Source organism: Saccostrea cucullata, unplaced genomic scaffold (assembly GCF_032062105.1).
Source record: "Saccostrea cucullata isolate Sc308-1 unplaced genomic scaffold, CSIRO_AGI_Scuc_v1 ctg4596, whole genome shotgun sequence".
Taxonomy (NCBI): Eukaryota; Metazoa; Mollusca; class Bivalvia; order Ostreida; family Ostreidae; genus Saccostrea; species Saccostrea cuccullata.
In genome coordinates, this window is record NW_026931060.1 from 1 (window position 1) to 26,899 (window position 26,899).

At 34.7% G+C, this 26,899-nt stretch overlaps 1 protein-coding gene across 1 annotated transcript; it reads right to left on the reverse strand.

The window, feature by feature from the left end:
- Positions 1-8,168: 8,168 nt before the first annotated feature.
- LOC134231232 (coatomer subunit gamma-2-like) lies at positions 8,169-26,548 on the reverse strand. Its single transcript, XM_062713165.1, has 22 exons — positions 26,442-26,548; positions 25,105-25,154; positions 24,889-24,969; positions 22,562-22,633; positions 22,201-22,280; positions 21,986-22,061; positions 21,639-21,731; positions 21,307-21,393; positions 18,190-18,306; positions 17,961-18,001; positions 17,542-17,743; positions 16,124-16,234; positions 12,681-12,781; positions 12,369-12,441; positions 12,130-12,208; positions 11,850-12,014; positions 11,536-11,611; positions 11,288-11,391; positions 10,848-10,973; positions 10,527-10,598; positions 10,192-10,334; positions 8,169-8,963 (listed from the first exon to the last, which is right to left on the reverse strand). Exons 1-22 carry the CDS (start codon positions 26,479-26,481, stop codon positions 8,169-8,171), a joined length of 2,784 nt encoding a protein of 927 aa, XP_062569149.1. The 5' UTR covers positions 26,482-26,548.
- Positions 26,549-26,899: the final 351 nt, after the last annotated feature.

Consider the following 26,899-nt stretch of genomic DNA (forward strand, 5'->3'; position numbering starts at 1 on the left):
TTAAAAAGTATGTTTCTACTGTATTGTGGCAATGTTGTGAATTTTTTTTCACCCCTGGGAGGCTTTTACTTAAAATGAATAAATTGAAACAAAATAGATATGATTTAATCTTTCGACCATATATTTTACTGTAAACTATTAAGTACCTATTTATAATAAATAAATTCTAAAGTGGGAGAAATGGACTTGAAAGTATAAATACTTTTAAACTTTCTATTTCCAATAATATCTGAAGGAAAATTTATATACAAGAACCAGAAGTCTCTGTCGAGACTGTAGCTCTACTGGTTTATACTTAAAACAAAGGAAGAGAAAAGTAGCAGTTGTGACTTGAGACTTCAAAACAGCAATCAATAGAAAAATGATCCTTGCCACCCATCAAAATAAAAACAGATGCATAGAATTATGTATCTTAGTGTAGTCTACTTGTGTGCCAAGTTATATTGAATTCGGACCAAAACTGTAGGAAGAGTAGCATTTTGAAAGAATTTCACAGAAATTTCTATTTTTAGTAACCATGGCAACACCGTTCATCAGAATCAAAAACAGATGCACAGAATTATGTATCTTAGTGTAGTCTACTTGTGTGTCAAGATATACTGAAATCAGAACAAAACTGTTGGAGGAGTAGCATTTGAAAGAATTTCACAGAAAATTCTATTTTTAGTAACCATGGCAACACTGTTCATCGAAATCAAAAACAGATGCACAGAATTATGCATCTTAGTATAGTCTACTTGTGTGCCAAGATATACTGAAATCTGAACAAAAATGTTGGAGGAGTAGCATTTTGAAAGAATTTCACAGAAATTTCTATTTTTAGTAACCATGGCAACACCGTTCATCGAAATCAAAAACTGATGCATAGAATTATGTATCTTAGTGTAGTCTACTTGTGTGCCAAGTTATATTGAAATCAGAACAAAACTGTTGGAGGAGTAGCATTTTGAAAGAATTTCACAGAAATTTCTATTTTTAGTAACCATGGCAACATCGTTCATCGAAATCAAAAACTGATGCACAGAATTATGTATCTTAGTGTAGTCTACTTGTGTGCCAAGTTATATTGAAATCGGACCAAAACTGTAGGAGGAGTAGCATTATGAAAGAATTTCACAGAAATTTCTATTTTGAGTAACCATGGCAACATCGTTCATCGAAATCAAAAACTGATGCAAAGAATTATGTATCTAAGTGTAGTCTACTTGTCAGCCAAGTTTTATTGAAATCAGACCAAAGATGTAGGAGAAGTAGCATTTTGAAAGAAATTCACAGAATTTTCTAATTTTAGTAACCATGGCAACACCGTTCATCAATATATATTATTATAACAGTAACTTGATCCGAAGGGTTGTATCACGTCTCGTTGACAGGCGCGGATCATCAGATCTAACGAGACGCGAAGCGTCGAGTTTGATCTGATGATCCGCGCCTGTCAACGAGACGTCGATACGGCTCTTCAGATCAAGTTACTGTTATAATGATAAAGGATGACTGCACTTAACGCCGGTTTTTGGGTCTTTTTCAATCTCTGTTATCTCATTTATTTTTGTTTTTATTTTTGCCTTAAGTCATTTGTTATAGAGATTGGTCTATGTCCAGATGAAATGCAATGTCATAATGGTTATAAACTGCGTTGCAATAAAATAATTCCTTGTTTTCTTACCCCACCTTTCTGCAAATATCGGGAAATTAGACTTATCTGCCCTTTATTGAAGATAAGATTTATAAATATGCATAAGAGGTGGAGCTAATATTGTAATGAGAGTTCTAAAATTAAAATAGTTACTGTATTTATATTTGGTGCATTTCGCTCTCTCTCTCTCTCTCTCTCTCTCTCTCTCTCTCTCTCTCGTCATCTGTTTGTCACTATTATTTTTTAAGCATTCAAATAAAGAATATAACTAATAACATCGACCGGTAGAAGTAGCCATTGATAATCAACAGTAATGACCGATGTCAACAATTCACGTGTTCGAATATAAATACTGACTAGCTCAGTCGGTAATGCACAGAATCAATAATATTGAGGTCCGGGATCGAGACCCGCTACATGTAACAACAGTAAGACGTATTTTATTTTTTCCCTTTTTATAAAAAGAAAGAAAGAAAAACACCACAATTACTTAAGTTTTTTTTTTTTGGTTTCTTTTATAATTACTTTTCCTCATAAATTAACGGGTTGAGGATGATGTGATTTCATTTTTATTTACTGGATCTTATTTTGGATGTTCATGTTAAGCAATGGTTCAAAACATAAAAAAATAACCCTCTCTTTGTCTCAAACTACGAACATGTAGAGGCATATGATGCACTCAAAATACATGTATATAAATATAATAAAATAAAACACTTTTGAGATAAATATAAGAATAATCTTATAGATATCTAAGAGTAAAATGAATAGCCCGTGGCTCGATAGGAATGGATTGAAACAGATATGAACAGTCACTATCGCCCAGCAGAATGCGTGTTTCCTTACACGTCACGTGATGGAATTTTAGTATTCACAGAGTTACCTGGGTATAGAAGTCACGTGGTTAATTATAATATTCAACAGGTAACAACGTGGTCAAAATGCCTGTTTACTATAGAGAAAGTGAACAAACGAAGAAACAGATTTTTCTCTTTTTAACCATGAGCGCATGTTTGTCTATTGATCTCCTTTTAATATGAGGTAATGTATATAAATATACAACTACCATAAAAAGGAGAACAATAGACAAACATGCGCTGACTATGTATTAAGCCTGTAAAGAAGGTGGGCGTACTCATCATCCTATGGAGATTCCAGAATATGCGATGACCCCTCCCTATAAAAACGACTTCGAACTTCGTTAAGACGAACTTGGATTTTTGGGGGTAAAATCCGTGTTCATGAGATATTTACACTTACCTGCCTCCTTAGCTATTTGCAATTTCCCTCTAGTTCCCCATACAATGCGTCGATCTATTTTTAGAGTAATTACGATACACCTCCAGTTATCCCCCTTAACTATAACTCTTCAGTTTCTCTCGACGAACTTAAAAGGTTCTGACCTTTCAACTTCCTCGAGAGGGGAGGTGGGCCGGGTGAGGCAGGTAAGTGTAAATATCTCATGAACACGGATTTTACCCCCAAAAATCCAAGTTCATTTCAATATTTCCACTTACCTGCCTCCTTAACTATTTGCAAAGGAATTTGCAGCCCAATTTGGAGGTGGGAGAGGAAAATTAAATGACAAAAGTACATAAAAAGTACATAAAAGGTAGAGCTGAAACGAATGTTCGAACATTCGCGAACGAATAGTTTTTCGCGAATATTCGAATGGAAAATTTGTATTCGAATATTCGGTCACATGTTTAATACAATGTATTTCATGCAATAAATGGTGTAGGCCTATCCACTTGTTATTGATCCCTGTGGAAAAAGAAGCAAACGAAAGCAAATACATGTATAAGACGGGTTGTAAACTTTGTCCACGTGGTACTACTGGCCTGATAAAGACACGATGTCAGATTTATTTAATCATCTTCAAGCCAAATATTCAGCAACCTCATGTGTCTCAGAATTAATTTAGATATGGGTGACATTGACCGCCATGATTTTCGAAAGTAATAAAAAAAAATTAAATTGTGCGGAGAGAAATATTCCGGATCAACAAACGGAATATATTGATCAGATTTATAAATTTATAAATAATTGCAGAAATCATATATGAAAAATATACATTATATTACCGGTATATTTTTTTGAGAATGTTATATTTTAAATTTAAATATTGATTAAAACATTCACAGGACGCTTCCGGAAACGAACCGTTTTTTTTGTAAATTTTTATAACAGAAAAAATGGCGAGTACCTGCTGGTTTGCTGATCGGGCGTTTAACGTAATCGGAATGCAATACAGTCACGTAATTTAAAGAAATAAAGAGGCTTATAATTGTTGATAAAGATTCTTTATCTATTTTTTTTTCTTGAAAATAAATGCGAGTCCTAATGCACATTTACATGTCAAATGGCTTTGAGCAGACGTTTATTTCTTACACCTATCTTATACATTGATATATAGTAATAAACAATAAGATTTGCAAGTATATGAAAAGGCATTATAACTATTTTATTTAATTACCGAATGTTCGAATACGAATCGAATAACAGTCACGAATATTCGAATGTTGATTTATGGTATTCGTTTCAGCTCTAATAAAAGGTACATAATTACCTATTTTTGCTTCCCTCTCCTTGACGAGTCCAAAATTGCTGCCTTGGCAAAAATGGACTGATGATCTGGAACATCTTTCAGATAAAATGATGTAAAGGTAGATTCAGATGCCCAGTGTACTGCCCGTAAAATCTCCTCTGCAGATACACCACAGAACAAGGCCCAGGAAGTTGACAACTGTCTAGTGTCATGTGCTCTAACCAGATTTAATGTTGCAGCTTCTGCATTATCATATGCAAAACGAACCATGCTAACTATCCATCTTGCAATAGTGTCTTTTGATGCTTCCTTGTGGTTATTCTGTTGGTAGGTCACAAATAACCTATTTGACTTCCGAATAGGTTTAGTTCTATTGATATAAATCTTCAATGCACGACAAGGACACAATTTTAAATCCTCTGAATCTGTGGCGAATGAATCAAATGTAGGAATATAAATAGGGTCCCATGGTCTATTTATGGTTTGAGTCTTTGCCAGGAATTCCATATTTGGTAACATTTTTATCCCTTTCCTTTCCATTCTAAAGTGACCATCATCTAAAGTGAGGCTATGAATCTCGCTCACTCTGGAAGCAGAAGCTATGGCTACCAGAAAAACAGTTTTAAGAGTCAAAAACTTGAGATCGGCTGACTCTAGTGGTTCAAAGGGATGTTTTGTGAGAGTTAACAAAACCAGTGGTAAATTCCAGTTCGGTGTCAACTGACGTACAGAAGGGTGTTTATTAAATAAGCCTTTCAACAATGATGAAAGTTCAGTACTTGTACCAATACTGCTCCCATGCTGATGAACTATCGCTATTGCTGACTTGTATCCAGCTATAGTCTGTGGTTTACACTTTCTCACATTGAAAAGATACATAAAAAATTGTGCTAACTCTGGTATAGATGTTGTAATGGGATTGACACCCTGTTCTTTACACCAACTGTTATATATTCTGAGTCTTGCATCATAAACCGTTTGTGTAGATGTCTTTCTGGCATTTGCCATAATTTCTGCAATTTCTTCAGAAAATCCTCTTGACTTGTGTTGCAATTTGACAGTTTCCATGCTACAAGATTGAGAGTTTCTAGGTTTTGATGAAAGATCTGATTGTGATTTTGAGACAGAAGATCTGGCCACAGTGGTAATTTGACTGGTAGATCAATCAAAAGATCTACAGTAAAACACATTTAGTGCGAACACGGATATAGCGAATTCACGGATATAACGAAGTTTTTCTGGGTCCCCGGCAAAATTCTTAACAAATCTTTGTAAAATTTTACGGTTATAACGAACTCTGATATAACGAATTTACGGATATAGCGAACTGATTTTGAGTCCCGTTGAGGTTAAATATAATGAATTTTACATCTTTTATAACGAACTTTCAAAGATTTCAAAATTTGAATAATGGAACTGACTTTATTTTCTCTCAGCATTTGTATATGAAATTCATTTCATAATAAAACCTTAGTTATCGAAGGTATGTTTTGTAACATTTGCTTCCCTAACATATTTGATAGTAACACTTGAACGAAAACATTCATATTGCGAATTCGCTATGTATGGTTACACGAATTCGTTATACGGATATAACGAATTACGGATATAGCGAATTAAATTCACAGGTCCCCAAGACTTCGCTATAACCGTGTTTTACTGTATTACCTGAGGATACCATGACTGCCTGGGCCACATTGGAGCAATGAGAAGTACAACACTTTGCTCTTCCCGTATCTTCTGCAAGACTTTGGGCACAAGAATAGGTGGTGGGAATGCATAAGCATAAATCCCTTCCCAGCTGATCGCTAGAGCATCTACTTGAAAAGCATTGATGTCTGGAAACGGGGAGCAATAGACTGGTAACTTCTTGTTTTGCGCAGTTGCAAACAAGTCTATACATGGAGTTCCTAATTGGTGGAACAATAGATTTACAACAGTGTTGTTGAGTGACCATTCTGTCATTCTAACTATTTTCCCCCGGGAAAGTGCATCTGCAAGAAAATTCTTCTTCCCTGGAATGTGAACAGCTCGTATTGTAATGTTGTTCTGCATGCACCACTGGAACAACTCCCAAGTTAGATAACACAGTTCTGGTGAGTGTGTCCCCCCTTGTTTGTTGATATAGCTTATCACTGTTGTGTTGTCTGACCGTATAAGGATCACTTTTCCCTTGATCAAAAACAGAGCTTCTTGAAGAGCTAACTGTACTGCCTTTAGCTCCAGCCAATTGATGTGCTTCTGTTGATATTGCTGTGGCCATACCCCTGACGTCTCCCAGTTCTCCAGATGCGCTCCCCAACCCTGTTCTGAGGCATCCGTTATCAATGTAAGTTGACTTGGTGGATCCTGTAAAGGCATTCCTTTGAAAAAGTTTTCCCGATTTATCCACCACTGAAGGTGCTGAATTAGGATTGGCCGAATCACTATCACATGAGTAAGAGGGTGAATCTTTGGTCTCCACATTGCTAACAGGTATAGCTGTATAGGACGCATGTGTAGCCTTCCCATCGGAACAAGATATATGCATGAAGCCATCAGTCCTAACAATTTGAGGATAACTACTGCTTGAGTTTGTTGACTTATTGATAAAGTCTGCACTATGTCTGAAATACTCTGAAACCTGGACTCTGTAGGTGTCGCAATGCCCTCTACCAGATTGAAATGTGCTCCCAGATACTCTATATGTTGGGATGGCACTAGAGACGACTTTTCCCAATTCACTAACAATCCCAGCTCCTGAACGAGATGTAACACATAGTCTCTTTGTTGAAGCAGAGTTCTCTTGTCTGGATTGATCATCAACCAATCGTCTAGGTACAGGAAAATTTGGATGACCATTTTTCTTAAGTGTGCCGCTAGCACTGCCATTATTTTTGTGAAGACCCTTGGAGCTGAACGAAGTCCAAATGGCATCGCTCGAAACTGGTAACTCTGGCCTAGAAATTTGAATCTTAGAAATTTTTGGAAATCTGTGTGAATTGGAATGTGGAAATAGGCATCGGTCAAATCCAGTGAGATTGCAAAGTCCCCCTTTTTCATTGCTTTCATTATAGAACACAATGTTTCCATTTTGAAATGTCGAGGCACTATTAACTGATTTAGAGGTTTTAGATTTAGAATTGTCCGAAGTCCTCCTTGTTTCTTTGGCACCACAAAAATGGTGCTGTAAAACCCGTCGCTTTCTTGCCCGGCAGGCACAGGTTCTATAACATTTTTTTCTGACAACATGTTTATTTCTGCTAAAATAACTGACTCGTGAATACCATATCTTGGTACACGTGTTTCCTTGATATTTACAGAGGGTTGAATCATTAATTCCAATTTTAACCCTTCCCTTAGGGTTTCCATCACCCATTGATCCTGTGTGATCACAGTCCACTTCCTGTGGAATTCTAGCAAACGTGCCCCTACCTGGGGAAACATATTTACAGACTGGCTGTTTACGAGATTCACTTCCTTGGAGTTGGAAACCCTTTCTGGTTCCCAAAGGTTCGCCTGGAAAAAGAATTTTTCCTGTTCCCTTGTCCTGAATGAAAATTGTCCTTGCTGTGATCAGAACTAAAGGCATTAATAGTCTCACTTGATTTAGTGACTTTTGCAGAATGAGCAGAGGTCTCATTGACATCTGCTTTCCTCTTCCTGCTCAACTCGGTAGAGTTCCTATTTTCTCTACTCTTGTAGTTCTTATTATAACCCTTTGATGTATTGTAAACATTTTGGGTTTCTCTAGCATCTCGTAGATTCTCTGCAGATGTATGGAGAGATTCAAAATACTGTCCATTAAACAACTGGTTGCCAAAAATAGGCAGTTTCAGCAATTTTTTCTCTGTTGCCTTGCTTATAAAATCTACATTTTTAAGAAAAACTTTTCTTCTACTCAAGACTGAATTTGCCATCACTCTTGCGGTCAAATCAGCCATGCTTCTGAAACAGTTGATGAGGGCTTTACGTCCTTCGACTCGATCATCCTCACATTCAGCCTCATCTAAGAAAGCTGCTATCATAGTGCCATATGAAATGGCTCTGAATAAGGCTCTTGTCAATTCGCCGAAAGTCATTGTCTAACTCCTTATGAAAGGGAGAAAGATTCACTTTGGATTTTCCAAAACTCCCCTTCTGGCCTACCACTAATCCCTCCTCAATATTGTCATCCAACTTTGGAGGACTACAAAAGGCATCAAAGTCATCCTTCTTAACCATAAATGCCTTATCATCCCTGCCACGGACTGACCTATTTTTCAAATGTCCAGAAGTAGCTTCTTTCTCAACTGTCTTAATCATATCAATGAGTGTGCCTTCAATAGGCATTTTAAGGAGAGACTTATTCTTGTCACCCTTGTCCCCTTTCAATCGCGAAGAAATAAAAGATTTTCTTTCATTTTCCAATGGATCCTCAGCTTCAAACTCAATATTGAGTACTTTCGCCATCTTTGAAACAAAACCATTCCACTGTAGCGGATCAGAAGAATCTGGTGCACCAAAAGGCACCTCTACAGCCGCATCTGAATTGGTACACAAACCACCAAATGATGCATTTGACTCTATATCCTCAAAATCATTATCTCGTGCATTAACAGACAACACATCTGCAACACTGGACTCAAAGGCTGACATCTGTTCATCATAAGCCTTAAACTTGTCAAAATGAGGTCTACTTATGGTTGCCGTTTTGGAAGTGGTGGTCTCATTTCCTCTGGTCAACCTTGCCTCACTTGCTGCAATGGCCGATAGCGATACGTGATGTTGCTCATTAAAATTTTCATCAACATTCTTTTGCTTAAGTAACAATTCAACCTGCTGTCTTACTGTATTGCGATATGTATTGCAATATTTTCAATGTAACAAAAACGGCATTTTCTTACTACATTTACTTTAATTTACATGCAGAATGTACATAACTATGATAAGTAACCATTAACACGAAAAAAAATCTTGTTGATTTCATTTAGTTATGCTCTGAAATGTTCCCACAAAACAACTTCTGACTTACTGTTTGGGTTATAACAAACTTTCATAAAGTCCATTTTTATATTTAATGACAAAATTCCTTAATCTAAGCATATTGCCAATATATCGATATTACAAAATCGTATTGCGATACGATATTTTTTGTCATTGTATTGCAATATATTGAAATATCGATATTATTGCCCAGCCCTAACGCCAATATAAACTTTATTTAGCACTGTATGAGGAAAACAGCATGTCCAATATGGCGTCGAGAGAAAACTGAAGAGTTATAGTTAAGGGGGATAACTGGAGGTGATACCGTAATTACTCTAAAAATAGATCGACGCATTGTATGGGGAACTAGAGGGAAATTGCAAATAGTTAAGGAGGCAGGTAAGTGGAAATATTGAAATGAACTTTTAATTAACGCAATTACACAAATTTGCGGTTAAGACGTTAGCCATTTCTACCATTAAAAGAAAAATGCCCATTTTTATAATTAATTATGTCGTAATTTCTAAGTTTCCTTAAGTGCAGTCATCCTTTATTATATACCCCCTCACAACTAGCAAAATATAGCAAAAGAAAACTTTAGAGATCAACTGCATAACATTCATCCATAAAACAAAGCAAAATAACAAGGAACTTTTTAACGCGCAAGAAAAAAAACGTCATATTTCTGCGTACTACGTCATCAGTTTCAGAGAGTGGTGATATGGATTCAGAAAACAACATGTTGGTGATCCGGAAAATCAGATCATGACGTCACGTGATAGCGTAAATTCAACAGTAAAATTGGGTGATACACATTAGGTATATAATAAAAATCAAAAACCGATGCACAGAATTATGTATCTTAGTATAGTCTACTTGTGTGCCAAGTTATATTGAAATCTGACCAAAACTGTAGGAGGAGTAGCATTTTGAAAAATTGTTTACAGACAGACAGACAGACAGACGGACGGACAGACGGACGGACGACGGACGCATTACTATAGCATAAGCTCTTCTGGTCTCTGACCAGTAGAGCTAATAAAAAAATAAAACCCAGTACCTGGAATACAATGTATCGTCCAAAGGTGTGTTTGATACACTGTACCACATACTCTGTTTCTGACTCTGTGAGTTCCACGGGCAAAGACGACGACTTGAACAAGTTCCCCAGATTAGCAAACTCTGGTATGGCTCTCAGTTGCTCTGTAATTAAATGCATCAATCTCTGCATTCACAACTGAATATCTTACGTATAAACGTAAACAGACTGAATTATTGAAGGCATGGTTCTCCCTGTTCTTGAAATTTTTCAGCTGTTACATTGATTTATAATTGAACATTAATGGAGGCGTATTGCAACGATTTCTGAACAGTTACAGAATGACCTCCCCTTACCTGCGTAAACATCTTGTCTGGAAGCTGCCACTTTTTCTGCTTTAGGTGCCGCCGTTTCACCTGGCTCCCTCACTGTCAAGACAAGGATATTTTAAATTCATTACTCTTCAGAAAATGAAACAATTTAATGCAGTGATTTTCCAAAAAAAAAAAAAATTATGAAAGAATTCGTTTTAATAACATTTGTGTTTTCTGGAGATTTAAGCTTGGATTATCTTCAGTTATAAGAATTTGTATTGCTTCCTTTTAAAGAGCAAGAGAAAGATTAGAAATTAAATCATTTTTTTATCCATGAACAATTTGTACACTAATATTCCTTACCAGCCTTCTGTTCTGTGATAGGTGTGGTCTCCAGTGGTACAGACTTCATGTCGAATGGTTGTTCTGAGGGCTCCAATGTGTAGTGGTGGAGGGCTCTCTCTAGTCCGACTACAGACACCTGTAAACCTGCAATTAAAACAGAACCCGGGGCTAGCTCATCAACTCATGAAGATTTGTTTTAGGGTGATTCATAATCAAAACAAAGTTAAAAATTTTCATGGTATTAAAAATTTCTCAACAACAAAAATACAAAGGATAGTTACCCAAAACCTTTTTTTTTTTTTACATTTTACATGATACACTCAAAAAAATGTTAAATTGTGAAAAAAAAGTTTTCATTGGCAATGATCCAGCAAAAAGCGCACCTAACAAAAGCCAAATTTTATGCAAATGAGGTTAAAACTGGACAATAATATTTAAATCTTTCATCAGATGTTTACCATTGAGTATGTAGGCAGAGTTAAGAGCCTTCTGTTTTTGATGGAGGACTTGAACATAGAAGGTGGCTCTGTCTCGAACTTCATCATCTGTGTCCAACAGGCACCTGTAAACAGAGGGAAAGTTAAACTTACCTATAAAAGGACAGACATCTCTTACTCAAATATCAGCTAATGTATACAATCAGTCTACACAACACAAAGGCAGTAATCATAGCATGAGAAGACTAATAAGAAAAGAATATGCCTACCTTTCTAAGAGTACAATACAGCTAGGTAATAATTCCTCACAATGGGCTCCAAACTTGGCCAGAGCTGATACTGCAGCTGGAAAAGATTTCACAATTTTTTTTTTCATTAGAAGCTCTTTCTATCATTTTCAAATGAAGTCTTTTCATTATACTTCAATATGCAAACCAGTGATACATATTTACTGGTCTTATTTGCCCCTTACAATATATTATCAATCATTCTAAAATGCAACTTGAAAATTGATTTTTTTAATAATTCCTCTCCAAAATAACATACCTTTGTGCTATATAGATATATATTTTTTCCATGTTACCTGCTCTGACTGGGGCATGCTCCAGGATGACCCTGTTGTAGATAAAGCGGATGTACTTGGAGGGGGTGGGGGTTCTGGGTCCCTCCCTCCCCAGCAGGTGTAAGATTCTGGTGGCCAGTACAGTGTGTTCACAGTCCTCAATAAACTCACACAAGTGGGCCAAACCTATACACAAACAGAACCATAGGAATCTCAAGAACTTTTACCATGATTAAATTGAAGAGAAACTGATTAAATTTTCCATAAAAAGATATTTGAATTTTATAGAAAAATGTCATACCAGCTTCTTTGGCATCAGCATTTTCCTCGATGATTGTGATGATGCTGTCACAGATGGCTTTCTTGTATTCAAATCCTCCCTATACATAACATTTTAAATCAAGATTTCCAAATTCAATGAAATAAGATGTTAACTACAATTCAATATTGTTAACAAGATATCAACAATTTACAGTCATTAAATCCTTTTTTATTGTTACTTTTTATAAGGATGAAAAATATTTAAGGAATTAATTTTACCTCATCTCTTAGCATGGAAGACAGAAAGTTCATCAACACATTATGCTTTCTGGGGAACTTCAAACACAGTGATCTAGAATTTAAAAAAAATTAAAATTAACAAAATAGATTTTAAAAACAACTACATGAATCTTGCATATAGTGAAAAACTTTGTTGCAGAAATCACACAATAACTTATTTTACACTTTGACAATAAATACATCTGTTCTAGGTACTTGAATCCTAATTATTGAAAAAATTGACAAATATTCACTCCAAGTGACAATAATGTCTTGTGATGATCTTAACTATGTTTGCTACAGAGAACTTACTGAATGGCCTGTACAACAACTATCTTGAATTCATCCGAGATTTCATTCATAAAACTGGAAATCTGCTTCATCAATCTGTCCACACTGCTCTCGTTACCAGTCTAAAAACAAATAGCTCTAAATATCTTATCCTGCATTAAGCTTACATGTATACAAAAACGTTGGGCTAATGAGATGTAATAACACCATACATGTTAACTCTACCGATTTAGGCGGGAGTCTACCGCTTTTTTACTCCATCTCCCGTCTACCGATTTTACTCGTAAATCTACCGCTTTTCTACAAAAGTTTTGTCTAAAGTATTTTTGGTTCGCTTGGGTATCCATTTTTGAAGCCACTCGTCATGAAATCTCGTTAGATATCTCCTGATTTAACCCGGAATCATACAAACGCTTTTTTTGTAACGATGTGTACATAGATTTCAAGCACGTATTTGACAACGACAACATTACATTAATCAGTGATTACATTGGATACGATAAATTTCGTCGACATTATTGCCATGAAAAAGGAGATACAGCATTTTAGAATTGTATGAAAACGTTTGACATCGTCTATAAAAGCACGGGAGCTCGCAATTATTTCAATAAAGTCAATAGAAATCACTCGATTGACCAAACCATGAGGTACATCTCTACTTTCGTTTTCGATAATCGCGGGAAATCCGATATATTTAACGAAAGATAAGGACTTGTTTTAGATCTAGATTAAACTTTGTCATCATTTGTTGTGTTTGACAACTGAATGAGCATTCAGAATTATTGCTTCTAGGCTATATCAGAAAAGATCACTCTTTAAAAGGCTAAGTTAAGTAGCAAATGGAAACAAAATGATGAACATAAAAAAATTTGAATATGTATAATATCTGTCAAACTTAATGTGTTTCTGTCTATTTCTTTGCAATAGATATTTAAGATTAATAATTGTATTTTCATTTAAGGCCATACATGTATATTACATGCAATATATCTTCATAAATCCAACCGTAAAACAACGCGCGCAATGCTACCGCTTTTGTGGTCCAAATCTCCCTATTTTTCATCACAATAGGTTAACATGTATGATAACACATGAGACTACCATTAAGAGTACATATAGAAACTAGTGCTAATTGTAACGGGAACCGTTACAGATGTTCCCCAAACGCTCCCCTGCTCCCTTTTGGTGCCATATTCCCTGTAAACCTTATTAAATAAGACAACATCTGTGCATTTTTGACTTTAACAACGTTTTTCCAAAAGGATACCAATTATATTCAAATTTTAACATTGCACGCGTGCCCATGTGAATGCACGTGCGTGATGACCATACCTTCTTGTAGGAGGCCCTTATATCTATCTATGTTCTAAATCCCATCCTGTTTGGTTGAAATCCAAAGGAATTATAACCATTTTAAGTTTCAGCCAATCAGATTGCAACACACGTGCATGCACGTGATTTCAAGATTTTTTTTCTAAATCATATTGTAGAATATCCTAATGCATAACTATGTTTTAAATTTCAAAGCATTTTGTCAAAAATCAAAGGAGATATGGTCATTTAAAGTTTCAGCCAATCAGATTGCAGCACACGTGCATGCGCGTGATTTCTTGAATTTTTTGTATATCATATTGCAGGATATCCTAATGCATGACTATGTTTTAAATTTCAAAGCATTTAGCCAAAAAATAAAGGAGATATAGCCATTTAAAGTTTCAGCCAATCAGATTGCAGCACACGTGCATGCGCGTGATTTCGTGAAATTTTTTCCATATCATATTGTAGGATATCCTAATTCATGATAATGTTAAAAATTTCAAAGCATTTCGTCGGAAAACAAAAGAGATATTGAGATTTTTGTTTCAGCCAATCAGAGGAAGGCGCACGTGCATGCGCGTGAGTTCATCCTAATTTGATAGTGTCATATTATTAACACTTTTGATATATCCTTATGTTATGAGTTTCAAAGCATTTCATCAAAAAATGTTAAAGTTATAGCTATATTAAGTAAATCAGTCAATTCACTCATTTCACGCGCACGCACGTGCAGGCGTATGCGCGCAAAATGACCTTCGTTCCGCACACCTACACTACACACCTATTAACCCTAAAAAGGTTTTAGCTCAGTTGGGTGAACAGTTTCTGAGAACACTCGCGGACAAAAAAGTCCGGAGAACAAATAAGAAAAAAAATAATAATAATAATAATAACTAGTGCTAATTGTAACGGGAACCGTTACAGATGTTCCCCAAACGCTCCCCAACTCCCTTTTGGTGCCATATTCCCTGTAATCTTCATTAAATAAGACAAACTCTGTGCATTTTTTACTTTAACAACGTTTTCCCAAAAGGATACCAATTATATTCATATTTTAGCATTGCAACCAAGCGCATGTACGTGAATGCATGTGCGTTATGACCATATCATCTTGTCTACACTATCTATATATTTTAATATACTATATATTAAAGCATTCAGTCCAAAAGAAAAAAAATCACTCATTCAAGTGTATTTTTAATTATACTCGTTCTAAATGCATGCACGTGCGTGCACGTGCATGATGACCATACCTTCTTGTAGGAGTCCTTTACATCTATCTCTGTTCTAAATCCCATCCGGTTTGGTTGAAAAACAAGAGAGTTATAGCCATATCAAGTTTCAGCCAATCAGATTGCAGCACACGTGCATACGTGTGATTTCATGAATATTTTTCTATACCATATTGTAGGTTATCCTAATGCATGACTATATTTTAAATTTCAAAGAATTTCGTCAAAAAACAAAGGATATATATAGCCATTTAAAGTTTCAGCCAATCAGATTACAGCACGCGCAGATGCGCATGCTTTCATGAAAATTCTTTTATATCATGCTGTAGATATTCATAATGTAGGACTATGTTCAAAATTTCAAAGGATTATGACAAGAAACAAGAAAGATATTGAGACTTTAGTTTCAGCCAATCAGAGCGAAGCGCACGTGCATGCGCGTGAGATCTTGCTATTTTGACCATGCTATCTTGTCTATACTTCTAATGTATCCTTACATTATGAGTTTCAAAAAATTTCATCAAAAAATAGAAAAGTTACTACAATATCCATTATATTGGTCATTTCACGTGTTGCACGTGCACGCTCTTGAAAGCACGTGCGCGCAAAATGACCTTGATTCCGCAAATCTACATAACATGTCTACTGACCCTAAAAAGGTTTTACCTACATCGGACGAACAGTTTACAAGATCACTCCCGGACAAAAAAGTACCCAGGAAGAAGAAGAAGAAGAAGAAGAAAAATAATAATAATAAGAAACAGAGTAAAAACAATATGTTCCCCAACTTCGTTTGGGGAACATAATAAGAAACAGAGTAAAAACAATATGTTCCCAAACTCCGTTTGGGGAACATAATAAGAAAGACAACTTGTGGCAGATATTGTGGTACTGGTGGTAGTAAGAGTGACCTACCTTGAGCAGTGTTGTGATGGCCAGTGTCGCAATGCTTCTGTTAGAGTCTGTGATCAGATTTTCTAGTTCCATATTACAGGCCGTCACTGCAGCTGGGTGCTTCATTGCAACCTTCAACAGACAAATACAGTCAGTAACATGTCCATATTCTTATTAAAACATCACATCAATTTTTTTCTACACTTTGATGATATAGGTGTAAATAAATCATATATCCTTCAAACCCTTGTACAAAAATAAATGTTTAATTCTATGGGTTTTCTTGACACTAAGAAAATACGAGGGTTGTCCCAAAAAGTCATAGACAGGGAAAACGGTTTATTTTCTCTTTACTGAATTAAATTTCTTTTCTTGTCATAACAAAATGCAACATTTTATGGTCATGCATTTCAAATTTCATGATGATATTACATTTCAAAAGAAAATTATGAAAAAATAAAGAAAGCAGGTAAGTGTACATCGGCACACGAAAGCAAGCGTAATTTATAATTTAAGTCTCATAAAGCATCATGATCCTTTTTTCTGCTTCACACACGTCTGTTATGTTAACAGACGCGTGTGAAGCAGAAAAAAGTCAATAATTTTTTTAAAGTGAAAGACCACTCTTGCATAAGGGACTTATTTAAATTCACTACTGTCCGCTGTTTTGTTGTTGTTTTTTTACAAGCAGATTCCAATGTTCGTCGAAATTTAGTCAAAAGACCACCATACATTGTAGGTAGCAGAGAAAACATATTGTTTGACGTTGTTTGTGGCCAAGATTGTACCCCATTGTCTGTGTACCTTGATAACAGTACTCTACTTCTTACATGCTGTAACTGTTTTTGGTATAGAGGAAAAACTCTCATTGAATCTCATGCCATTTAAAAATAAATTCCCTATTAAAATCTGGTTATGCGTTTGACTGCGTCATTTTCATCAAACTCAATTCAAACAACACTTTGAAAATCATGACACCCCTCATCTGTTTCAAATGCTATTTATATGAAATTTTGACATATCATTAAGATTTTGATTCTAATTTCACCGATTTAAATTTGCGTTTAATTTTTAAATAGTACTAAAGAAATAAAAGCAAATGTACTAGTTATATAAATTATTCCGAATTTTGTCCGTGCGCCGACAGACCTTATCGGCCACCATTTAAATCGTCCTAATATTATTAATATGAAAGATGTATATTTAAAAATCTACAGTTATAAAGAACATTGATTATATTATGTCTATGCAAAATTTGGTTAGTATTGGTTGCATGTTTAAAAAGTTACAAACATTGTCTACGACTTTTTGGGACAACCCTCGTTTTTCATATGAATGGTTTTTTTTCATTTTCTCTTTTATGCTTTCAACAAAATGAATAAATGTAATAATTTAACGGTATAGCCTGAAATTGGTTTGGGTGGGGAGGGGGCTCTTACCTTGTTAAGAGTTCTGATGGCAGCAAACCTCAGTGTAGGCTTTGGTGAGCTACAGAACAACTGAAGAACTGGAATAGCGGAGGCCAGCTCCTTGGCTGTGGTGTTCTTCAAATTCACAATAGCATGAGCAGCTTCGTAGATGACAATCTCGCTCTTGTGTCGAAGACAGTTCTCAATGAAGTCAAACATAGGACTCTCAGTTCTGTAAAATTAAATCTTAGGAATTATACTTTGTATCTCAGACAAAAGTAACCAAACATTATCAAACTGTTTTAATCTAAAATTAGGTCAATTCTATTCTCTCATGATTTTAGATTAAACCAGTTCCAAATCATGTCTAAATATTGAAACTAATTTCAACATTGATTCAAATAAATTTAAGGTGTCGTGAATGCAATAAAAGAAAACCATTGTCTCACCCTGCTCCCTCCTCTTCCATCAGTTTACTGGCAATACGAATCTGTGAAAGGAAACAAAATCTCAATAAATAAGTAAACGGGGAAGTTACAAACAAAAAGACTATCACACAAAATACCACAGTGTAGCATAACACTTTAGTGGAAACTTTTGTATTTTTTAATTTTCTAGTTGAAAAAAGGTTTCTTTTTAGAACTTCATATGAGGGTACAGTAAGTGATTCAAACATACCAGCAGACAGTAGGCATACGGGGACTTGAGAGAGTGCTTGCTGAACTTGCTGACTAACTTGGTGACAGCCAGACGATCATACTTCCTGATGTGGTAAAGAAGACCCAAAGCATGGTACTGAAACATCAATAAAGAGAAATTTTAATATCAAATAACAGAAAGATAATTCTACAATCAGTAATCTGGATTTAATATCCAGATAAGATTCGTTAGAAGGAAAAACGTTTAAGCTATGCTTGTAAATTATTGGTTGAAAATGAAAAACATTAAGTACTTTACAGTCCTGTGTATGACAATCTTCAATTTCAATACATGTATTGTGATATTTCTGATGATACATTGTACTGTACGTGGTACTGATCCCATTCAAGAAATTGTTAACCCATAAGATTATAATACTACAAAACGTTTATGTAAGTACTTAGATAAAATGCTTTATGCAGAGAAAACAAATCCAGGGACTATAAACATGATAAACAATGGTGTAAAATTGTATTGCTTGTAATTATTACATGTATATAATGTTTTTTCTTGTTTTCTGCTGTATGTCAGTTGATTTCTTGTTTTGACTGTATACCAACATGGTGATGTCAATAAATAAATAGAATAAAATTGAATATAAACAGAAAGTTATAAAACAAATAGAAACTGTGGAATCATATTTATTGTGGGGGACTAGTGTGAGTGGATCTCATGGGTCACCCTTACAAGTTACAAACACGTATTTTTTAAAACATATCCATTCATTGAATGTACCATATTTAACCAAGAAGCCTAAGAAATGAAGCCGCCACTTACAAGTAAAATTCTGCTGACTCATAAACATTACCCCACCAAATTAAAATGATTCCACGGTATACGTACACAGGGCAAAAATCAAGCTAGTGTAAAGCTTTTCATGTAAAAGGAAACTAATGCATCATATACACATACGAGGGTTGTCCAAAAAGTTCGTGGACAATGACGTTTTTGTGAAAATAAATGGTTCTATATAAATCTGTTGTGTATCAAAATATTTCTAATGAAAAAACAAGTCAGAATGATTTAGTTTTTATTGATGGAACGTAATAATTTTATAAAAATCGGGGTCTTTAGAGGTCGCGGATAGTGCGCACGGACCAATGTTAAAATGATGTAAACTCTGATATAAAGAGTTCGGATTGAAATGATTATTTTCTATATAAAACAGGTCAAATATTAATAAAAATTTTATGTAACACAAATAAAGAGGTTATTATCATTTTATGATATCTTAAATATCGCTTACTTTATAGACAACGAAAATACACAAAGAAAACCTTCGCAAGTACGTGTCAAAACTCAACAGAAAAAGTGACGTCGTCCGTCGGCACGGGTCAGCGTCCGGTCAAAAAATTAAGTTTTTTAACGGTTGAAACGATGTAAGAGACAAAATATTTGTTAAAACAACTAAAAATTATTGAAATATATTGAATGTATCGATTTGGGATTCGTATATATGATTTTTCAACAGTGTGTACAAATTCAAAGACACTACAAGAATTTAAAAACACATGTAATTAACTGTAAATGGAGATTTCTATTCATGACGTTGTTATAAATCTAGCGCAGCGTCGGACTGGGCTATTCAGTTTGGGTATACAAACTGTTAATTTAGATGACGCTCGTAAAATTGTGTGCATTGTTTTGAATTTTAAAGATTAAATGAATTATAATCTATACTTAAAGATTATTGCTAGCACTTCGAAGTGTGTTGCGCCTTCAGAAAGGAATGTAGTGTGTGTCCATGAACATGTGTTAAGTCAAAATCCAAATGTTTGACGTTATAATGAAATTAGCTTAACGTCAGACTGGTCCGTGCGCACAATCTGCGATCTTTAAAGACCCCGATTTTTACAAAAATATTAAGTTTCATCAGTAAAAATTAAATCATTCTGACTTATTTTTTCATGAGAAATATTTTGATATACAATAGATGCATATAGAACCATTTATTTTAACAAAAACGTCATTGTCCACGAACTTTTTGGACAACCCTCGTATATAGTTAAGAATTCTGACAGGTTATCGATAATGATAAACATAGGTAATCAGAGATTACAGAGCTCACCTCAACAAATGCTGTCTTTAAGTAAGGCAAAGTCACACTATTAACCATTCTTCAAGTGTATATCCAAAAATGCAAAATTTATGCAATTTTTATCTGATAGGGCTTGCATTTACTTTAGAATAGACCTATCCAAAAACTTCAAACTAGTCACCAATCAAGATAATGTAATTCAAATCCAGCATCTGAAGCAAGTTTGAAAGTTTTCATACCTTGATGCATCAGTTGTGCAAGTTTAATTTTATAGGTCTTATAGTTTCTTGGTGTTAAACTTGCACCCGTAACTTTTACCTGGTCCATTATCTGGAAAACGTATGTCGATTTCGGCATCCGAAGCAAGTCCATTAGTGTGCATCCTTAAATGCATGTATCATTCATGCAAGTTTGTTCAATATAGGGCTCATACTTACTTGGAAATGAAACCTGCATAAAAAACTACCATTTTCACTCATCCAGAAAATGTAGGTCAGATTCATCATCTGAAGCCAGCCTGATAGAATATGCACCCTTAGATGTATCATCCATGCAAGTTTAGTCATTATAGGGCTCATAGTCACTTGAAAATGAAACCTGCACCAAAAACTTTAACCTGTTCACTCATCCTGAAAATGTTGGTCAGATTCAGCATGCGAAGCAAGTCTGGTAGTGTGCATCCTTAGATGTATCATCCATGCAAGTTTGGTCAGCATAGGGCTTATAATTACTTAGAAATGAGACCTACACCAAAAACTGCACCAAAAATGTAACACTGCTCCAAAAACATTAACATGGTCATTCTTTTGCTGACATTGCATCATCTGAAAGCTTGACTGGTACAATGAAACATGCTAGAAGCATCTTCCAGGCAATAATCAATATAGGGCATAGAAGTCCTTAAAAAGGAAATTGCTCCAAAAAAAATTAACCTGGGACACTGGCACCTAGGGTATAAAATAAGCTCCCCCAACCTCATTGAGGTGAGTGAAAAAACATCACATGTATACAAACTATTCCTATTAATCGTATGCATGTAATTATGACAGAATATTTACCTGATTCATTATGTTATCACTGGACACGGCCTCCTGTGCCTCGTTCACCCACCGCTTGACCACCTCGGAGCTTCCTTTACTCAGGTGCTGCAATTTAACTTTCATCATTAATTCACCTTTTTTTGTTTGTTTTTTTTTAAATTCATTAATTTACTTCTCTTTTTAGTACCCTGGTAGCCAGAAAATCAATCAGAGACTATTAACTTTTAACAGAGAATACTTCATACAATTTCATTTTATTTATTTGTTTTTATACATGTATTCCAAAATTCTGTTCTTTGTTTATTTGAAATTGCACAAAAATAAAAGATTCTGTTTCAGAACATATTTACCAGGGAGGATACGAGAGCTGCACTGGACACAGCGTGGTTCTTGTCCACAATGGCCTGCTTCATATATCTCTCTATACTCTGTAGCATAGTGTTCTAAAACATAACAAGATCTTATATTTCTCAACTCAACTTTTACCCAAAAAAAATCCAGAACATGTACTTAAGCTGCTGTAAATGCACAGAAGGCAAGAGTTTTAATGCTTATAATACTTTTATAAAATTGCTTTTCTGATGTTCAGTCATTTACATGTATAATAATCAAATCCTGCTTCAAAAGATAATTTTTTTTTTTGGGGGGGGGGGGGGGGGGGAGCTTACGGGTTCAGGAATAAAAGAGGAATACTAACATCAGTGATGGAACACAGAGCTCTGATAGCTGGTCCCCTAAACTGGTCATCTTTTCCTGTCATGTCCTTCATCAAACTAAAATTCAGAGATTTATCAGAATTATGAATATCAAGGAGCCAATTCTGATCAAAGTCCTAAAAAGGATTTGTTAAAAGACAAAATACTATGACTTCTCTTATTTACGCAAATAGCAATTCATGCTTGCATACTTTACCTGCTAGTAACAATGATGACATCTTGAGCAATCTTGGACATTTCTTTTATTCCAAGGTACATCAGCCTTCGCAGAATGGGCTAAAATGTGTTCAGAACCATATCATCATACATCAAATTCTCTTTTGTGAAAATTTTATAGACATTTTAATCCTCTCTCTTTCTTTCTCTCTCTCTCTCTCTCTCCTCTCTCTCTCTCTCTCTCTCTCTCTCTCTCTCTCAAATGCAGTGTCTATCACTGTATGATTAAGTGAACTTGAAATTACATACTTTGTTTTCATGAATAATTCACAAATTACATCCCCATGTCTCGGAATTCTTATGACTTTTTCTTATGAAAAGTATTATGACATGTAACTTACATCCTTGGCCTGAAAAAGTTTTGTCATGGCAAAGAAAGTCTCCGTAGCTTCTGTTGATCCAATCTGCTCTCCCTGAGGGAAGATTTCAAAAGAAATTAATATAAACTTAGTAGTTAATCAGTCTCATTTGATTTCAAGAGATATGGTAATTGTCTGAAATTTTTACATCTGACTGACTTTGTAGTTGAGGATAATTATATGATAAATATAAAAAATATTAAAGAAAAATCCTACAGACAAAACAATTTATTTCCACAGACACAGTATATGGTTAGTTGGTTACCATATGTTAAGAATAACACAAGCATATTCTTCTAACAAAACTTTCATGAATATTTATTTATTAATGAAAAAAAAAAACTTCAGTGAAAGTCCGTTGAACCTTTCTCATGTTTCTTGTGCACATTGTGTAATCTACAGATTTTATTTTCAGAACCACAACATGTGCATGATGTGGTAAGAAAATAATTTGTGGGTCAAGAATTTTTAACTATCGAACAACATGCCAGATAATTACAGACCATATTACTTGGCAGTACTAAACATAAAAACTCATGTGCTTCTGCTACAAGAGCCTTTAAATCAGCCTTACTGCATATTTTTTCAAATACCTTGATTTTGTGAAAATTATCAGTGTTTTCTCCAGAAAATTTTTGATGCAAGGGGGGAATTTCGCTGAATTGACGGCGCACGGCGTGTTCGGTTAAGTTAATTTTACATGCAAATATATGTTAATCTAAATGAAAAAATACAAATTCATTATATGATTAAATGATAAATACATTTTGAACAAATTGTCAGTTTTACTTAAAAAATATTCAACAATTGATTTAAAAAAAAAAATAAATAAAAAATGAACAAATAAAAAAATATTTTCTCTTTTAAAATTTTCTACAAAGCCACTGTCTTTTTACTGTTTAATTTGTGTATTGTGTTATTTTTGCTTTCTACAAATAGACCCCTTATGTAGAGACCTCCACCTTTAATATTTATTTTTTAATTTCCCTCCTTTTGCAGTTGTCTTGAAACAAAAGGGTGCTCATTAATATGTAACACTAATGCTTACAAGTAAATATTGTGACAACTTATTTACATTCATTTGGTCTTTGATTTTTCCCGCTTTTGAATACAAGTGAAGGTCATTGTGTATCAAAAGCACATTTGTTTGGACTAAGTACCACCCCATAGTTCATAAAGTAAATAAACACTGACAATGTTAATTAGACATGTTTATTTTCAGCACTTTAATGCAAAAAATGTCTTAAATATTATTATTTTAACTAATGAATCATTTTTTATATCGGAGCATCAATGCTATTTATAGAACGACTTGTGATTGTTGGAAAAACCCACATGTGCATTAAAAGGGCTGTGTATTGAGCCAAAAATTTCGATACGATACGATACAATATTTTTAAAAGTGATATGCGATATATTGGGTTCTGAAACAAGTCCATCAGAAATGGCTTCTAAATCATTTTAATGCATACATTTCATAACAATTGAGTGTTTTATTACCCATTTTAAAGTTCTTGTCTCATTGTCTTTAAAAATAACACTTCAATTAAAACTTTTGATGACAGCAAAATCAACATGTTCAAATAAATTTCTCTTTGTATTTTGTAATAATTATAAAAACTGTTTTATTTCCTTAGAAATTATATAATTATTGAAGGTTTTAATTCAAAAAAGTAAAATATAATCTTTGGTGATTGAAATTCCCATCTTTTAAACAGAATTTGAAGAAAAAATGTCTGTCCGATACGTATTGGAAGTTACTTTTCAATACGATATTTTTCTTGAATATCGATACGTATCGATATATCGATATATTGATACAGCCCTATGCATTAACAACTGTATTGCTTTTACCGTGTATACTATATGAAAGCAATTAATTACTTTTGATGGTTATAAATTAATTTTTAACCAATTAAAAGCCTGATACTTTGTAACATACCAGTAAATTGCAATAAACAAAAAGTCACAGCTAGGCCTATTGCATCATATCCCGTGCCGTGATTCACATTGAGTTCACAACAGGTGCACAAAAAGTGTACAGTACACGCTAGGATTCTAGTGATTTGATATGTTTTATTGAAAGATTTGTAACTGATTACATTCAAATGGTACACAATTAATAATTCATGCAAAGCAGGAAGCATGGTGGCAACATGTGATGCATGGCGGGAGGTCATGAATGCATGGCGGTACCGCCATGCAAAAATGGCCTGGGGAAAACAATGAATTATGTATTGGAAATCATAATACCCATCTGATTTATCAAGACTAGGATTTAAATTTGAATATTTTGAAGAGTAGAGTACCTGATTGATCAAGTAGAGAACTTTAGTCAGAATATGGCAGCACTTTCTGGCATTGATTGGGGTCTCATTAAATGTCCTGGCCTGAAAAAGGTTCATTAAAAAAATAACATATCATGTATTCAGTGTAACAATGGATAAAATTCACTTGCTTCAAAGGCTAACAAAAACCTAATTATGAATATTTCACAATCACTATCACTCAGCAAATGAACTAACCTCCTGGAGAACTGCCGTCTTCTCCAAATTGTGGAATGGATTTCCTCCTCCTAAAAAGCAAAATAAATATATTGATTGGTTGTATGTTGTTTTGTGTCCTGTTTGAGAATTTTCATCCATATATCACCAAATACCAGCTTGTAAGGGTTTCAAATTTAGACCTTTACTCGGCACTCAGAGCCATTGAGCAGTGAGGGTTCTTAATCCTGCCAATGTCTACCCTGTCACGGGGCCTCATTTTTTTTAGGCATCATGCAAAGAACCTGCAACTTTCACTTCAAAGTGCCGAGAATTGAAGAAGGAATATTTGCAACCAATCTCATTGACTTACTGCAAGTTCAATTCAGTTTAGGATCATTTCCGATACTATATCCCAAACAAGCTAGTAGATCTTAACCAGGTTGGGACCAATTGCCCAAGTGGGATATTATAGTTCGTTTGGGATATATATATTATCCCAAATGGGCTATAAATTTACAGTGCAAAAATTGAAAATTTTTATTTTGGCAATAAATTTCATGAATCCGCATCAAAATACTTAAAAAGGAATAATTTTTGTTTGACAAGTTTTTATGTATGCCCATTGTTTAGGAGATTGATCCCTCGGAAGTTCCTTAACTTCTTGGGGATCAATCTTACAAACTGTAGGGTTGCAGAAAAACTTGTCAACCAAAAGTTATTCATTTTTAAGTGTTCTGATGCGTATTTATGATATTTATTGCCAAAATAAAAATTTTCAAATTTTGCACTTCAAATTTATAGCGAGCGCAGCGAGCGTCGCGAAGCGACGCTCGTCACTGCGAGCTCTTAAAGCAATGCCTGTGCAAAGAGAAAAATTGGACTACTGCACATTCATTTGATGGAATTTTTTGACGCCGAATTTCGACCCACAATGCAACACTTGTTAAGTTACGTTCTCGCGAGAATCACGGCAAATGTTCAACAAAAAGTTTACTTGCCTTGATTTAATGGATATATATTGAAGATAAATAGAAAACAAAACGTTCTTCATTAACTTTCAGCACTGTTCAGGCTTTTTCACGGAATATTGCGATCTACATACGTCATGTGACGTCAGAGTCTAGACGCACCAAATGTCACGTGCGGTTTGACGAGCCCGATCTAAATCAAAAGAAATAGAAGAGTTTGCGCTCGCTTTAACGGTCGCACCGTCAACATATTAGCCCATCTGGGATATATCCCAAACGGACTATTATATCCCATTTGAGCGATTGGTCCCAACCTGTGTAACATTACGCCACAAAACGGCTTTTCTCACACTGGAGAAGTCGATTGCTCTGAAATCGAATAAAATATTTCTTTTAGAAAATTGTCACCTTCTTCCTCCTCCTTCTTGTCTTTCCTCATGATGTGCATTTTGATCAAATAAAAAGAGAATTCAGTGATGATGTGGTACCGGTGAACATCAACAGGAAGTCATAAATTTAATGAAGAGCGCATGCGCTAATTGACTTCCCGAGGGAAAATATAGTTGCGAAACCGCATTAACAAAAATTGGAAGAGTGCGCAAAATTAGGTTATCATTTTTTAGGGTTATCTTTTTTATTTAATTGTTCTTTTATTTATTTCAATCTAAATAATTGGAAGATACACATTAAGGTTAGTCATTAATAACCATTATCCGAGAGCATTTTGCATTTAATCTTGGCAGGCATTTCAGGGTACGCAGCTATATATATACATGTATCAACTACCAAATTCTTGAATAGTTAAAAAAAAGTCAACATGCAGGCATTTTAATTGAGGGTGCACATGTGTAAAGAAGCGATGTTTT

What these genes read in the sequence shown, in the direction of transcription:
- LOC134231232 (XM_062713165.1), bottom strand. Translation starts at nt 26,481, where the DNA reads ATGCACATCATGAGGAAAGACAAGAAGGAGGAGGAAGAAG. An exon ending in TGTATTGTACTCTTAGAAAG is followed by an intron (nt 11,392 to 11,535) that starts GTAGGCATATTC and finishes CTCTGTTTACAG; the next exon opens with GTGCCTGTTGGACACAGATG. An exon ending in CTCTGCCTACATACTCAATG is followed by an intron (nt 10,974 to 11,287) that starts GTAAACATCTGA and finishes TTTTAATTGCAG; the next exon opens with GTTTACAGGTGTCTGTAGTC.